The 17,747-nt window shown below is 37.6% G+C and overlaps 1 protein-coding gene across 6 annotated transcripts in view; it reads left to right on the top strand.

Annotated features, from left to right (window-relative positions):
* The first annotated feature begins 115 nt into the window (after positions 1–115).
* Positions 116–17,747, top strand: part of KMT2E (lysine methyltransferase 2E (inactive)) — a 58,809-nt gene continuing 41,177 nt past the window's right edge. For 2 of the 6 annotated variants that reach the window (XM_058189755.1, XM_058189749.1), the window contains exons 1-6: positions 117–431; positions 11,514–11,698; positions 12,605–12,719; positions 14,006–14,235; positions 16,174–16,254; positions 17,659–17,717. In XM_058189755.1, the coding sequence (XP_058045738.1) occupies positions 11,628–11,698; positions 12,605–12,719; positions 14,006–14,235; positions 16,174–16,254; positions 17,659–17,717 (556 nt within the window). In that variant the 5' untranslated portion in view covers positions 117–431; positions 11,514–11,627. Of the gene's footprint in view, positions 432–9,069; positions 9,154–10,058; positions 10,100–11,513; positions 11,699–12,604; positions 12,720–14,005; positions 14,236–16,173; positions 16,255–17,658; positions 17,718–17,747 lie in introns of all 6 variants that reach the window. The other 4 variants (XM_058189750.1, XM_058189753.1, XM_058189752.1 and 1 more) reach the window with 4 other exon arrangements.

The raw sequence follows: 17,747 nt of genomic DNA, 5'->3' as shown, positions 1-17,747 counted from the left end.
GCGAACCCGTACGGCAGCGGGAGGGGGGGAGGCGACGCCATTTTCCCAGAGAGAGAGAGAGAGAGAGTGAGCGAGCAAGAGAGAGAGAGAGAGAGAGGCAGTGACATCGGAAGGAGCGTAGGCGGCTGCGAGGAGGGAGACACCGGAGGCAGAGCAGCAGCGGCGGCAGCGGCACGGGGGGCAACCAAAGGGTGGTCCAGAGATCCGAAGCGGTTCGCAGCGGGGCCCTGTTGCAGCCAAGCCAAGCCAAGCCTAGCCAGCCAGCTCGGGGGGATAGCTGCCTTCGACCCTCCTCCTCTCCCCGCAGCCTCTGTCGCTCTCGCTCGCTCTTACCCCGCGGGACCTCCGCAGCGGGACGGTTGCATTGTGGTGGCGGGGCCAAGCCAGGGGCTCGGGTCGGGGTGCCGCTGCCTGGCCGGTGATCATTCCAGGTGAGTTTCGGGGCCGCCGCCGCTATTTGTTATGGTGCGGTTGTCATGCCCGGAGAGGGGGGGGGAGACAGAGGGGAGCGTCTCTTCTTTCCCCGAAGAAGGGCAGCAGCAGCAGCAGAGCATCGCCGCCCTCCGGGTGTGGGGGGTGGTCCGCGTCCGTCTTGGGGGGGGGAGACCCTTTCTTAGAAGGGGCTTTTATAATATTATTATTATTATTTATTAAATTCCTGGCTTTTGCCTCCTCCTCGTAACGTGCGTGTGTGTCTGTGTGTGAAGGGAGGGGGGAGGGTGTCACCTTTTTAAACAGCCTTCCCGTCTTGCGAATATGGCGCGTTTTATTGTAAAGCGGCGGAGGTTTTGCCCTTCATGGCAGTTTATCCCGACGGGCTTCTTCCATCTTTCGCATTTTGGGGGGACCGGGGCTGACGGGGCCGCAGGGGAAGCAACCACCACCACCACCACCGCCCCGAGGGATTAATAAAAAGGGCTTTTCTGACAGGCTCGTGAGGAGCCCCTGAACGGCGACTTTTGTGAGGGGAAGAAGGGCGGCTGTTCTCCGTCGTCGCGTCCCCTCAAACCGGTCCGGAGAAAGAGAGAGAAGGGCCTAACTAATCCTCCTCCTCCTCCGCTCCGGGCCAAACAGTTCTCGGGACTCGGCTTGGAAAGGCGAGCCCGTTCCCCGCTTCGTTGGTGGCGGTGGGGAGCGGACGGAGGCTCTTTTTTTTTTTTTTAAATTATTATTTATTTATAGCCGCCTCCGGGCGCGGGCGAAAAGAGGACCGCTCTTCCCTTTCTGGAGGAAGGGCGCGGAGGAGGAGAAGGCGGCGGCGGCGGCGGCGAAGAAAGAGGACGACGAAGAAAGCCTCTTGCCCCGGGGGAAGAGTTGAGGGGAAGAGGGTCGCTCCTGCTGCAGAACCGGAGGGAGGGCGAGGCGGGAGAGAAGCAAACGGTCGGCGGAGCGAGGCGCCCCGGAGTCACGGTCTCCTCAAGAGTCCTTTCTCCCGGGCGGGGAAGGCGAGGGTGGGGGGGGGCTTGTTGTCTCCAAAGCGGTTGCTGCAAACGCCTCTGGCTGCCTCTTTCGCCTCAGTTTTGTTTCGGTTGCCCGTCAAAAGAGCGGAGCGCCCCCTCCCCCCTCTTTTCGCCCCCTCCCCTTAACGTGCGGGGAGGGGAAGAGACAGACAAACACCACCCCACCCCCCGCAACCGAGATCCGAGCGGATAAAGCGGGGCCCGCCAAAGAGCGGGTGAGGGGAGGGTCGGGGGGTGGGTGGGAGAAGGGGTCGGGAGGGCGCGCTTCCCCTCAAGAGACTCGGGGTTAAAATAAAAGCACCACCACCACCATCATCATCATCATGACGGATAATAAATACACAAATAAATAAATAAAGTGGCGTCAATAACTCTACGGTTTTTGTTTTTTTTTACACCATCCCCCTCCCCTCTTTTGTCCTTTTAAGAGATTCTAAAAATGGCGGCCCCAAGGCTGATGTTGTGGTAATCTAATCAGCTCGGGTCCTCCACACCCCATGCAGTGCGTGTTTTTTTTTGTGTGTGTGTCTGCAGCAGCATTTTTATAAAAAGGGCTGCTTGGTGCGCCCGGATTAATTAAATATTTTTTTTTAAAAAAAAAGGGGGATTTCTTTAAAAAAAAAAAACCGGGGGGAGGGGCTCTCCTCAGATGGTGGGCGAGAAAAAATAACAACAACCCCCTCACTGGATCCCGCTTCTTATTTATTTATTTATTATTTATTTATTTACTTACTACGGTGGGGAAAGATGCTGCTGCCGTTCCGCTTGATTAATTTTATTGGCTGTTTTGTGGGAAAGGGCGAAATGAGCCCAGAGCGGTCTTCCTCAGGGAGGGGAAAAGACGGGTCCCTTGAAGCTGCGGTTTTCTCGTGTGTGTGTGTGTATGTGTGTGTGAAGTGAGTTCAGATGCATTGCCATATTAATCTTTCCACTTTTTATTTTTAAAATGGTGGACAAGTTCCTTTGCTAGATTTCGTGTGGGACCCGTCTCTCTCCACACGCCGAAGAATGAGGCTGAGGGGAGAGGCAATTATTTTTAAAAACGGTATTCTATTGAAATGAGGATGGGACCCTCAAAAAAATTTTTTTTTAAATCTATTAATAGTATCTTGCTACAGGACAAAATATTCCAGAGTTCTCTGTTTCCCTCCCTCCGGGAAATTACCTACATTTAAACTTGTGCTTTGCTTCTCTCCTTTTCGGATTTAAGTATCTATATTTAATGTTTCTACAGTTTTTCCTCCTCTGTATCTGAAATTCACTTTTTGTGTGACAATAATACGTAAGCTAGTAATTAACATTGAGCAATGAATAGTGATTAATGCAAAAGACATTTAGCAAGCAGCTTAGCTTCTCTCCTCCATAGTCCCCATCAAAAAGATATTTTCCTAATCTTTTGAAGGACCTTTGAAGAAAAGTATAGGGAACTTTTGAGTACCTTTTATTTATTTTTTTATTGTGCTATTTGTAGGAAAATACAAATATTACTTTAGGAAAACATTTTCTCCAGTGGCTAATGGTGCTAATATTTACTAATATAATGCTAATACTATTTTACATTAATGCTTGTTTTCTTTTAGGCAAATGACAGAGAAAATGGTATTTAGAAAGCGGATCATGTATGGCTTCTGTATATTATGAGGCCTATACTGTATTGTCCAAAGACACTAATTTGTCAGAAGGAAAATTCATATTTTAATTGTATATTTTTGTATTCGTTGGAACATAAATAATTTCAGAACATGATTCCCAAGAATCGTGTAAAGATTGTGACAGTTTCTTGATAAAAGTGGTACCCATATCTTCATTTTGGTCATAATTTGTAATTAGTGAATTCATGCCTAAAAATTGATTGGCTTAATTTTATTGCTAACATTTGGTCTAAATGTGATTGCAAAACAAAATTTATAGTGACTTTCTGGTTTGCTCTCATTGGTTTCTGACAGCAACTCTATGATTTCTGTTTAATTTGCTTAAGGAAGCTATGAGTAGAATTCTAAATTATACAGAAACCCATCTGTCAGTTCAGTCTTTTACATAGAAATGAAACCATCTTAAACCCTTTGTTCTACATTGTTCTCTTCTGACAATATTGCATTCCCTAGTAATAGGCTTTAAACTGCCCAAATAATTTCTGAAAAATTATTAATCTAGCATCCCAAACCTATGCATCCTTAGTTTGAAATAACACACTTCCTTCTACAGGATATTCTCTGTTCATAGAATTGTAAACAAATATGACCCTGTGTATGTTTATTAAGGAATAAACATCTTGAATTTCCTGGAATTTGCTTTAAAATAAATAGAATTGCAATGTAATTGACAATTTTGCTATAGATTCAGTTAGCTTCAACAAATTCAAAATACTGTTTTTTAAAAATACTGTTCTTGCCCTTCTATTTCACTGATTGCATGGCAATCATCTCTGTTCTTAGTGGAGATGTTCTGTAGGTAGGTCTTGACTATTATTATGGTGAGTAACATCATAGTAACATTTTTCAAGAAGAAAATAAAATAAATGACAATATAGCGCTTTTCCTAATGTATGAAGATAAACAATGAGGCCTAACATAATGTTTATTAAATAATTTCAAAAATTATTTGGCTATTTATGTATAGGGCAGAAATTAAGAAAATAAAACTCTTGAATAATAACAGTCATCCTGAAATATGATTGATTCCTTGGATCTTGTTGTATTTTTAATACAATGTAGGACAGAATGGGTTTTAATAAATTATTAAATGGTGCACATTATTTCCATATATGGATATTCAGGAATAGTTCTAATTTGCAGAGTCTATTCAAAACCAAGTCTGTAATGTTCAGTGAAGCTTATTCCCAGGTATAGGACTGTAAAATTGTAATAATAGTCCATCACAAAATATATTTTTTTTCAAACTGGAAATGAAAACATAAGAATATGACCCAGATCTCACTAAAAACTTGCATTTTGGTATAAAGGAATTATTGCTTTATTCCTGCTTGATTAAAAACTGCTATTATTTGATTTGGGACACATTTTAGAACTCCAAATTACATTAAAGTATGTGGTAAGCCCCAAAATATTCAAGTGGTTGAGCCTAGTTTAAATTCTAGAATTTGAATATTGAGCCAAAGAATTAGGAAATACAAGAATGAATAAGTTTAAATCAGTAGTATGCTTTCTAATACACTAATTGGAAGGTAATAGATTATATTAGAAGGTTTTCGATACTAATTAGAGGATACAAAATGCCTTGGGATGCATGGTTGATCTCTAGGTAATTTTGAGTGGATTGGCAAAGGGTTTCCAATTCCCCTTTGTTTGACAATAATAATAATAAAGTCTTACCCCTTCTCCAAATAGGTTACTGAAAGTATTTTGTAGGAAAATAAAGTGGATTTATAATGTGTAACTACTACTCTGACCTTAACTCTGGTAGTGAAAATACCCAGAGGTCTCCTGTTTTGGATTAATGCCAATTGTTTTTCAACCCTGTAGAGTTTAGGTATTTTTTTTTAAATGTTGATCTTCAAGATTGAAAATTGTCTACTCCTACACCAGAATAAATCTAAGCTATACCAAATGATTTTTTGTAGTTCAACCTAAGAAGAAGAAAAAACAGAATAGTGATGTTTCAGATGCTATAGTCCATTCTGTTTTGTTAATGAAAGAAGCCTCTGGCCATAGAATGGAACATGACAAAACTTTTGGCTTTTGCCTGTGTAGAGAAAACATCTCCATGCTGAAATTCTCAAAATATTGACCAAGCAAACATCACAATATAATTTTTGTATAATTTCTAGTATAGTTAATGCATAATACATTTTTGCTCTGGCTACCAAATATGTAATAGAAAACATAGTTTATTGTACTATGTAATACTGGCAGTTTTCAGTAGCTACCTTTTCAGTAGCTATCTTTTCAGTGGGCTGTCAACTTCAATTATTTGTGAGTCCCAATATCTTTGAAATTAATCACTATTATGCATTCTGATTTAATTGATTTTAAAATTAATCTCATTTGCAGATTTTCTATCAGGATATTTTTTATATGTTCAAAGCATCAGAGAATTTACTTGTGAGACAGTTACTATTTTGAAATATTACATTAAAGAGAATTAGATTCTGCATGTAGAATTGGAGATAGGTAATTCCTATTCTCATTAATTGAAATGAAATGAATTTTTTCATGTGAATTGTTAAATAATTGACAACTTTAACAGGAGTGATCTGTCAATTAATCAAAGCTTAGTCTCAAAAACATAATTTGGACTAGTTTCCTTTCTCCTTGATTCCATTTTGATTCCTAGGCTGCCATTCTAAGAGTAAACTTTGAGATCTGCGCTAATGATAGCATGTGTTAGTTATATAGTCACTATTATGAAACCAAATAATTGTAGAGCTAAAAATATGCTTATTTCACTCTGGAAGACAACTGTCCTGTCATTTATTATATTTAAGAGAGCCAGTTTGGTCTAGTGGTTAAGGTGTTGTTTAGTAGCAGGGAAACCTGAATTCTAATCCTGCCTTAGGCATGGGAACCAACTGCATAACTTTGGGGCAGTTACTCTCTCAACCTTAAGCAAAAGACAAAAATTTTTCATTTTTTCATCAACATTTTTCAAAAATGTTGCCTAGAAAACTGCATTTTGTTCATGCAGTCTCTTGGAATCAAGACTCTCAAGAGGGGAAAAAAACTTTGGCAAACATTGATCGGCATGTCTTCTATTTAAAAAAAAAAATCCAGCAATGTTTTTATTCTATGTCAAGCAATAAAACTCCAATAATACAATGTTTTTCAAAAATGTAGATCATGATAAAACTTTTCCTCAAAACATTGGTAATGTTGAAAACCCGACAACATTTTTCTGTTTTCCTCTCGCAGTTTCTTTAATAGAGATGGAAAAGGTTCTCAGTATTTGAGTTCTATACATAGCATCTTGAATTGCCATATTACAATACTGTGTGCATTCCTTTCAAAATGGCATTCTATCTTTTAAAAAAAGCATTCTTCTATCTGATCATTCCAAAATTGTTTTGCCGTTTTTACATATTTTGGGTGACTGTTGTGTCAGGAGTATTAATCTGTTCAGATCAGTTTCTCTGAAAAACAAGGGAAGATATTATAAATACTAGTTTATTTTGGAATAGTACTACCATGCTTTTTCCTGTAATTATTCTGTAATGGTATGGGTTATTATGGCTGTAGGGGAAAAAAATCAAAATTCTGTGCTGAATTTTGAAATACATCTGTGAAAATAAACATTTAAATGCTGAAGATTGTCTGATTCATCTTAAGGACTAGGAGACAAATTCTTTGGATAACTGTTTCTGGCATTTTGTCTCTATCTATAGGATATACAGTTCAGAAAGCCTTGATTCCTTCATCCTGGACTGGAAAGGATGTAAACTGTGAGAGTCAACACACTGTACAGATAGGATTGCCAAGAGAACAAGGTTGTAGATGTGAATCAAGATACCCATAAAGATAGGTTGGAGAAAGTTGATTGAAGAGAGCTAGCTAGCTTATATCCCAGGCGGTCTACGGATATTTACCATAGCAGCTTACAAGCTTAGTAAATTGCTGACCTGTTCTATTTGTTACAGTACTGCCGCTGCTGCACACTGCTAAACTGTTCTTCTGCAGCTTTCAGTCTAATAAGAATGAGATGACATGAGCAGTTGAGTCCTTTCTGACCTTTGAAAGCTGCTGATTCTGGCCTAGATCTTCAATCAAAACAGTTCTTTGTTCATAGACTACTACTCTGCTAAGCCACCTGTCTGCTTCCGGATGCCCAGGTTTAGCATATATGTAGTGGGAGGGGAGGGGAGGATGATATTAGAAAGTGGAAGAAGCAAACATTGTAAATAAGAAAAAGCTGCAATTAAAAGTGTCATGATTGGTTTTTATTTTCTTATAACATTTTCTATTCTTGGTGGCATGTCAAATACAAAATTCCCAGCTGGAAATCTTTAGAATTCTTTGTACATAAAATTATAAGTTACCTGGTACTGCAGAGAGAGAGGGAGAGAGTGAAAGGCAGAGGGGGAAGGAGAGAGAAATAAGTAACATGAGTTAGCATTCATATATATAAATGAAATTGTGATTTTAGTCATAATTAGTTGCATTTCTTTTGCTTTGAAGATGTTAGGATCAGATTCTCTTCTCAAGCAGTACTACACTTTAATATCAAGAATGGTAACTTAGTATGTAACTTAGAATTCATTTAAGTTGTCATCGATTTATCTTTCTACTTTTATTATATTTATGTTTTTATATTCTGGAGGCTTATGGCAAGGCATATGAAAATCTCCCCTCAGTTTATCCTTTTAGCAACCCTGTGTGTTATATTAGGTTGAGAGATGGCAACTGGCCTCAAATTATCCAAGTAAGCCTATTATCCTACATCGACTGACTTTTGGTTGCTGGCTTTTGGGGTTTTATGCTTTGTTTTATTTGGTTCTTATCACAGCAGGCGGCAGTATCTAAGTGAGCTTGGCTGATCATTTAAAAAACAAAACCAAGCTAGGGTAAATATAGATAGTACTTGGATGCTATCGACACAAGGGCTATAGGCTAACCTGAAAAATGCAATGGCAAACTTAGATAGCCTTGTCAAGAAAACTACTTGAATCTTGCAAGAAAACTACTTGAATGCATTCATGTCATCACCAGGAATTGAGTCTGACTAAAGAGACTCGTTACCTCCACCTTTATACAGTTCCTAGATCGATTTTGCATATTATATATAGTAGATTAGTAGCTTTTGAAGTCCTGAGCTTCTTTAATAGTATTACTGAAACTCTCAGTTATAAAAAAAATATTGGAATACAGTATAAAGGGTACTCCACATTTATGTGTGGAAATATGCATTTGTAATCAACCTGATCGATTGCTATGTTCTTTTTGGCATATTTATCTATATCTCACCTTTATTGTTTTTACAAATAGATCAAGGCAGCAAACATATCCAACACACCATTCTCCTCCTTTTCCCCCCACAAACCTTGCGAGGTGAGTTGGGCTGCGAGAGCCTGACTGGCCCCAAGTCCCTTCACGTGGCTTTCATGGCTAAGGCATCCAACTCACACAACAGGGACTCCCTTAATCAATTTAACCTGTTTTTCTGCCAGTAATTTTCTAACATGCTATGTTGCAAAGTTTTGTGCAGCAGCACGGAATATATGCAGGGTATTGTTATTTAATATTCTTTATTTTGGTTTGTACCAAAAGTGGAATATATATGAATCTTGCTCAAAAAGGACTGCACCTCAGTGTTCTAAACAACTACCTATCTTTCCTCATTTGAATGCCTCTCTTTCCTTTGGGAAAATCCTCTTTTGCTTGAAACAAAGAGGGCTGTGTCTGCTACCTTGGCTGTCCGTTGGAAACTACTATTGCAGTACTGATCCATCAGCAAATTTTGTTCCAAAGCTATATTTTAGTCACTGCTATGCGATAAATATTCATATGAATTATTTCCTTGTTTGAAATATTTGAGTTGACTATGAGAGCACAATGCGTTTAAAATAGCTCCTGTTACTAAATGAAGTTGTATGGACAAGTTTTAATCTTTTAGAACATTGATATTAACAACATGGTTATAAGATGCCTATTGCTTTCAGGTAATAAAGATGGGTTACAGCAGTTGGTTGAACAACTTCATCCAGACAGTAGTAATGAATGGAACAACATCAGACTGCAAAGAGGTATCTAGTGAGAATTCCATAAAAAACAGTTCTGAATTGTAGTGTAGTTATCTTCATTTAACTACTTAACTGAACACCCAGAGTTTATGTCTTAACCAATTGGAAAATAGTTTGAAATTTTTCCAGTTGCAGACAGCAGGTCAACAATTCTGTTCTGGGCTATATTTAAAAAAGTAAATTAATAAATTTTAAGCAGCAGAACTGACTGTTCTTAATGCCCCTTAAGTTCTCTTGATATGCTTGAAGATTTGGCATTTTTTAAAAGACTCAGGAAGACAAGCACACATATAAAAAACCCTTTTGATCTTCTGGCTAACAGGACATTTTTGGCTTTTCAGCTAAGTTCCGAAAGAATATTTTACGCATATTAGTGCTACGGTCTTGGAATTAGCTGTTTGCCTCTTAGATCCTCTTCTCTTAAGTAGTAGTTGGAGCCACAGCTAATGCTTTCCCCTGATAAAAAATGTTAAAAAGGGGGCAGGCATAATTGGGGTATGGAAGGCTTTATAACCTATTATGTTTGATACATTAATTAAATTTAACCTTACTGATTCAAAGATAATTTTTTTAACTGAATACTATGCTGTATTTTTTAAGTATTTACATCATTAGAGCCAGACAAGATCTAAGCTAAAATTATGTGGATATTCTTGCATTTTATGTTCCTAATGAGCAGAGTGGAACATAGAAACCACTATTATTATTTTTTTACAACTTGAAGTGCTGACTTTAAAAAATAGCATTATTCAAAATACTGAATTAGATCTAGATTTAGTCATAGTGAAGAATGGTAATGGCATTTATTATTTATAATGGTAATTATAAATATATAAGTAGTATCTCCTATTCAGTGAGACTTTTTCTGCTTAGAAATCAATTTTTTCTATTCTGCATTTTTCTGGCAGATGTGTCAGTTTCATTCCTGCTGAGGCAGTCAGAACAGATGGTAAGCAATGTAGTAGTTCAGACAAATTAGGTGTGCTTGGTATGTCCTGTTCCATACATATTTTAAGTTAGTAAATGTTTTCTAATAGGGAGAGCAATACAATGAATGTAAACTTTACAGCTCAATTGATTAAGTGAGGCTTTTTAAAAAACTGGATAAAATAACTATATTTGAATGGGCATCTTCATTTAAAAAATAATTCATTGCAGAGGCAGAAGTTTAAGGAGGATTAAAAACTAAGCTTCCATGAGATCTAAGCATCACACTAAGACCAAAATGCCATTTTATCAATATTATGTATTCAAATACTAATTATAATTAATAGTGATGAAGGTAACTTGGTTTTCTGGAACTATAAATCCATCTTGCTCACAGTATTAGGATTGTCAAAAGATAGCATATAGATTCAAAGGAATGTAAATAAATGAGAACACATAAACAATAAAGGTATGTAACATTCTCCAGAAATATAATGCAGGTGAGGTTTCATATTGATAGAATTTGGGGTAGATTGAACCCTTAAGAGCAAAATCCTAAAGCATTTTCCCCATTTATAGAAATTTCTATAGGTGTTATATCTCTTTGACATCAGAACAGAAAGGTGATTTACTCAGGTGGATATTGTGAGGGGACTGGGGAAGACCTCAGAACTATAGGACTTCAACAAAGTTCTCCAAAAAGGGGGAAAGCAGGGCATCTTTCTGTCCCTAGCAGCAGGACTACTATTCTTGGCTGCAACCCTAAACATACTTATTGGATTTTAAGTTCTGTTGAAGATCACATTTGACTAGAATCCCGACAGCTGCAATGGAAGCCAGAGTTTTGTCAGACTGTCAATCCTGAGACTTGGAGGGCAAAAGGTGCATGAGAATCTGACTTCCTCTGGCTACTATGTGGTAGACAGAGGAATTAATTGCAGAGGACTAATGACGCCTTCCGTGAGCCACTCACGTGATAAATGACCAGATTTTCTAATAGGCCACATTTGTTTGCTGAGAAATCTCCAGTTCTGTCTGTTGGGATATAAATATTAGAGCAGAATAATACAAATGAATCTATAGTTGGTAATTTACAAATTTTGGTATCTGAGCATTCTGCAGCTAAACAGAGTTACTAATCCAAATAAATAAGTTTATTTTGACATAAAGTTAGCAAATGTGTATCAGATTAGGAAAAATTGCCAGAGGCGCTTCAACACTGAGATGGGTGGCACATTATTTAATTAAGAAAAATAAATGTACTTGCATTATATATATATTAGATTGCAATACTAAACACAGTCAAGAATGTATCACTGAACTCAGTAAGATTTTGTTTGTATATAATTATACCATGAATCAGTGTTTTCATTTTTAATGTTAGATTCATTCTGGAAAAAATATGTGACTTTTCAACTTCTGTTGTTGTTGAACAGAGTTTGTGGATGCACTTAGATGTTTGCAATGAGCACTGTGGCTGGCATGCCCCAGTGTTTTGGATACCAATGCATAGAAATCCGTAGTAAACGAATTTATCAGAAACGAACGTCATGAGCATAGTGGTCCCGTTGGGGGTTGACACAGCAGAACCATCTTATTTGGAAATGGCTGCAGGCTCAGAGTAAGTATTGTAGCATTAAAGCAACTTTGTTTTCCTGTTGTGTTACATTGTTGGCATGCAGTATTTGTTACCGAATTTCAGCAGATTTGTTTTCTGCACGAAGTCAGTGTGCAGAAGGATTAATATTCCTTGATAAAATAGATAAATCAGATTTTTTAAAAAATACCTTCTTAAAAGTTTCAGCTTTTAATTAACCAGTTAATTTAATTATGCTAAGGTATAATTATAATGTGACGTTTAAGAATAGATTTTTTAAAAATGTTAACACTTCATCTTTTAAAACAAGTTTGTTAATTATATTTTTCATGAAGAAATTTTATATTTTACTTCTGGGTTATTTGGGCTGTCCAGAATTAATATGTTCTAGTAGAAACTGGGAGAAGGTGAATTTCTGGTTGCTGGTACGTCGAAAAGGATGACTTACAAGTTTCTGTTACAATAAACATGTAAAAATCAACTTCTGGTGGAACTACTCTAATGCTACCACTAGATGTCACTGATGGAAACTACTGGGGTTTCAGATACAGTTAGTAACATACGGGATGACTCCTACGTCTCATATGGGATCACAGAAACAATAAGGATTATTGATGCTAATGTACTCTCTGCCTTGCAATCACTTTTGTACAGCTGTGTTGTGTTGTACAACATTGCGTTATTAAAATTCATACAGTGTTCACTTGCTAGTAGTATGTGTGCTTCAGTGGCAATTTGGTATGAGTGACATAAGCAACATTTTTTTCCAGTTTCTTCAGTAGCTTCCGTCAGAATGTTTCTCTGCATTGTACTGTATACATTTTCACAGTTGTTATATATTAGCAGCAGCATTAATAAGCAAGAGAGAAATGCACGCAGGAGACATTGAATCTGAAATTGTCATGTTTATCCACTTTTCTTGCTTTTCAGACCTGAATCTGTAGAAGCTAGCCCAGTGGTAGTTGAGAAGTCAAACAGTTATCCACACCAACTATATAATAACAGCTCTCATCATTCTCACAGTTACATTGGTTTGCCTTATGCGGTATGTTCTTTTTTAAAAGCATTTATTGTAGATCCTTGTTAAGTTTCCAGATATTTAATTGAGTTTTGGCTAGTTTTGCTTGATATGAAAATAGCTCACTGACATATCCCAACTCTCAATGTCAGTATAAAAGTAGCTGGTTTCAATGGTTCTTTACAATTTTTATCTCAAATTCCTCTATTCTGTCATTGTTCTTTCTTAAACGGCATTGCTTTTATTACTGTTTTTATTTTATTTTATTTTATTTTACTGTTAAATTTTCTTGAATAATAGCATTGGACTAATAAATAAACTTGAAGCTAAAATTACAATAGTTATGCCCTTGGCTAGCCTGATCTTATAAACCTAGTCCTACAGCAATTAAAGCAGGAGCTCTGGCCAGTAGAAAAAAGCCAGCTCTGCCTTATTTGACATTACACTTCCTTTGATTGTTATGCTCTTAAACAATCTGCACAGGTTACATTTTCCTTTAAAACGTAGCAAAGCTTTCCTACAGCAAAGTTTCCAGTTGCATGTAAAGGAACCAAGCAAGTTGGAGTACCGAGAGTGATAACATCCATTCAAGTCCATTTTAAACATGCATTACTGCTATGTCTTGTGCTTAGATAGAATTTGGCACAATTTTCTTAGCTGCTTTATCGTTACACAATCATCTGATCATATCTCTATTTGCTTTAAAGATAGCCTCTTATAAAATTGTTGCTTGTGGTGATGAATTGATAAAGTAGGCCTTTTTTTCTTCTCTAAGTAAATACTCCCCTAAATCAATTATTATAACAATGTAGAAAAGATGGAAATTTTAATCCTGCATTGAAGGCCTTACTTCTGCTTTAATTAAATTGGTTTTTATACTAAGAAAGAAGATGTGCTTTCTCTGATACTTTAACATTCAGCCTGAATAAGTATCTATGTTGTATAATAATTGAACAACTCTGGTTTGTATTTAGTCTAAACCAGCAACATGCTTTGTGATAGCTAACTATTGCCCTCGATGTAAATATTAATGATAATCAGATTTTGTTTATTCAGGATGGGTAAGAAATCAATATTATAAAACTTCTATCAGTAATGTCAGAATGGATAAAGTAAATATGCATTTACTTTTTAGAAGAAGCTAATTCGCTTCAGAGGTTTTAAACATATATATTTGTTTACGTGATCGTGAGTGAAGTTGAGTTAGTGGGATAAATGTTGAAAAGGCCAGGTTTATAATTCTATGCATGAATTCCCCCCCAAAAAAAAGGTCTCATGAAAAGATGGATGATTTTATGTAACTAATTTTTCAGGACCATAATTATGGCGCTCGTCCTCCTCCAACACCCCCAGCATCGCCTCCTCCTTCAGCTCTTATAAGCAAGAACGAAGTTGGCATATACACTGCTCCAAATTTTGATGAGACATCCAGTGCTACTACTATCAGCACATCTGAGGATGGAAGCTACGGCACTGATATAACTCGGTGCATTTGTGGATTCACTCATGATGATGGCTATATGATCTGTTGTGACAAATGCAGGTAAAATAGTTCACACGTGCAAGCTTTTTGAAATGTTTATACCCGGTATTATTACTACCAGCTCTGCTGGTCCTCTGGTTGCTCGGTGAGAATTTTCCTTCTTAACAAAATATGTAGGCTATTAAGCAAGTGTGGCAATAATAGTAGCCACCACCATTTTGTCATTGTGTTGGCCACCCTTTTGATCACAGGATGGATGGATGAGGGGAGAGGCCATAAAGTCAGCAGAGACACTCTGTAAGTGGGGATCGTGCTGAGGATCATAGCTCAGAACTCAGTGTTAACTCCACAGTAGATTGAATGGGAGGCACCGGGTGATAAGTAGATAGGAGCCCTGGTGGCTCAGTGGTTACAATGCAGTATTGCCGGCTTACTCTGCCCACTGCCAGGAGTTCGATCCTGACTTGTTTAAGGTTGACTCAGCCTCCCATCCTTCCAAGGTTGGTAAAATGAGGACCTGGATTGTTGGAGACAACAAGGTGACTCTGTAAACCACTTAGAGGGTGCAATTAAGCACTGTGATGCGGTATATAAGTCTAAGCGCTATTGCTAAGGAACAAAGCTCTGTTTTGTGGAATCTTGGTTATTAGTGTCACTTGTATAATTCTGATGGTGCTGTATGATTGACAGACATAGTTGGAGTTAAAATCTCAGAGCATCGTAACGGGAAATCCTGATGGCTATATAGCATTTACGATATATTAGCAGCAACTTTATTTTCAACTTTTTTTTTTAAACACACATTAGTGAAATTTCAGGTGGCACATGTGGGTTTTATTGGAGAACTGCTATCCAGAAAAGTATTTACACACTTGTCTCTTCAGTCAGAAAGTAACTTTCTGAATGATCATATTGTTAAAAATGAAGAATAGGCAAGTGCATGAAAGAAAGAAAGAAAAAATGTTTGTACCTAAGCTTGGAATGAAATGATCCCATCAGAACATTCTGTCCAAGCAATGGGAACTTGAAACAAGCTCATTGCTGTTATCTTTTGTCCTAGGGGTCCATGCTGAGTGCTACCTTCTATCCCACCTGCAGAAGAATTAGCCAACATAAAACAAAGCAAACATTTTAAAAATTACCAGAGCAAACAAAGGAAGCCACAGCTAAGAATGGCTTTTGCAGTCTGACCTGCTTTTGCAAATAGCTGTAGAATAAATCTAAAAAGAAGCTGTAGCCATGTATTCACATTAATATAGCCCACGACAAACAGCAAAAATATACTTTTCTGGCAGTTGTCTTAATGCTTCTTCCAAACAAACATTCACGATGTACATATGTTGCTTTTGCCAACCTGTCTGTACGTTAAACATATTTTAAAAACCACAAATTTTGCATTTGACTATCTCCACATTTGAGAGTACAGCAACATCGTTTACAATAGTCGTGCAGACTATAAACTCTTCGGTATTCTGCCTGAAAATAAAAGCACAACACAGAGATGGACAATAATATTGCTACCTTTTTCATAACAAATAATTTAAAAACAATAGTAAAACTAGCCAGGCAAAGAAGAATATATGTGTATATATATATGTATGTATGTATGTATGTATATGTATATGTATATGTATATATATATATATGTTCAATTAGCTTTGGCCGATGGCAGGGGGTTGAAACTTGTGGCTGCTGTTTATCAGCTAATGCTTTCTTCAAGGCTTTGTGGCTTTAGAGGAATTACAGAAACAAAACAAGCCACGTGCAGGATATCCAAACACTCAGAATAGAGTAATGTAGCACTTGCTACATTGTTTAGAGAGGAGACTATTTGAAACAGCAATAATGGAACACTCCCTAAATTTTGCATATCATCATTTCAAGTGATAGCAGGTATTAGGGAAATTAATTTTTTGGGGGTCACAAGGAAACTTGACTGAACTAAGCCTTGAAAAGTATGAAAATAACACAGTATTCTCTCCTTTTCTTTATTTTAAGTGTTTGGCAGCACATTGATTGCATGGGGATTGATAGGCAGCATATTCCTGACACATACCTTTGTGAGCGTTGCCAGCCTAGGTGAGTGGTACATAATTGAAAATACATTATTTGTGTTGGCATATGATTTGAAACATGGATAAAATATGAGATGAAGACAAACCTCTCCATTATATTAATACATTTGAATTTTATATTGAAGAGTAAAATTTACTTTAAAAGGTGGCATTCTTCATTCAGTAAAAGGGGTGTCCAAAATAGTCCTTTTTCATAATGTTATTTGAATGAAAGAAGATTTGATATTTATTATCTTTGAAGCTTACCTATATCATTTACCTTAAAATAATATTTTGTGACTGCTGTTCTCTGGATCAAGATTACTCATAGTTAACACAGGTTATTTTATCTGAGAAATAATCCACCTCTTATGTACTGGGGAAAAATGTGATCTTTTAAAGAGGGAGGTTTGTGTATGTCCTCACTTTCCAATGGCCAGTCAACCTTTAGAAGAATAAGATAGGATAAAACCAGCTGGAGCACTTTATCAAGAATTGGCGGAAGAATGAGATAGTCAGCCTATAACAGAGCAATGCCAGGATGTGGCTCGTGTAACCTTGATTTACTGAATATATTTCCTTTGGTTCTGTTCATACAACATTTGCAAGAATTTTTTAAAAAAATACCCATAGTGTAATATAGGTACTCTGTTATTGTGTTACAAGAAACAGAGCCAGTTTGAAGTGGTTTCTAGGTCTTGAATATTGTCAGAATACACGTTTTGCTTTAAGGCAGGAGTTTCAAACTCAAGGCCCGCAGGCCAGATCCCCCTGCTTACATCTAGCCCGTGGGGTTGCCCTGGAAACAGTGAAGGACCAGTCCGCACTCCGGGAGGACCGCACACACCCCTCGCAAGCTCCATTTTCACTGGCTGAGGGCTGCAGGAGGCTGTCCCAGCCAAAAGCAGAGCTCAGGAACCCGTTTTCGCTGGCAAAGCACTTGGGCCACCACAAGCTCCCCCAACACAAGTGACGTCGCTCTGGCCATGCCCACCCCCACCCCCATCCCGAGGTCAAACACAACCCTGATATGGCCCTCAATGAAATCAAGCTTGACACTCCTGCTTTAGGGGGTTTAGTCTGTATCTTTACGCATGAAGCTGGAATGCTAAAGTAACAGAGATATAAATGTCACTGCACTGCTTTGCTTTGCTTTGAAATTGATGCTTTCAAAGTGGAGAGCTCCAGGTTAAAAATGTGATACATTTCCTCTGGTTCTGTTCACACAATATTTGCCAAAATTAAAAATAAATAAATTAGTGTATTCAAACAGCAAAAAATGAATGAATTAGTTTGGTGAGTAGATATAGCCATTTTTATTTTAATTGTTTATTACAATTTTATTTAGTACCATTCATTAAAAAAAACTTGGATGTTCCATCAAAATCTTAATATTTACTTAGTTTCTTTTTTCTCCTATTTTTAAAAGGAGCTTAGATAAGGAAAGAGCTGTGTTGCTCCAGCGTAGAAAAAGGGAAAATATGTCAGGTAGGTAAAAAAATTTCATTAAATTCTAAA

Source organism: Ahaetulla prasina, chromosome 7, assembly GCF_028640845.1.
Source record: "Ahaetulla prasina isolate Xishuangbanna chromosome 7, ASM2864084v1, whole genome shotgun sequence".
Classification (NCBI taxonomy): Eukaryota; Metazoa; Chordata; class Lepidosauria; order Squamata; family Colubridae; genus Ahaetulla; species Ahaetulla prasina.
This window is presented reverse-complemented; position numbering and strand designations above follow the sequence as displayed.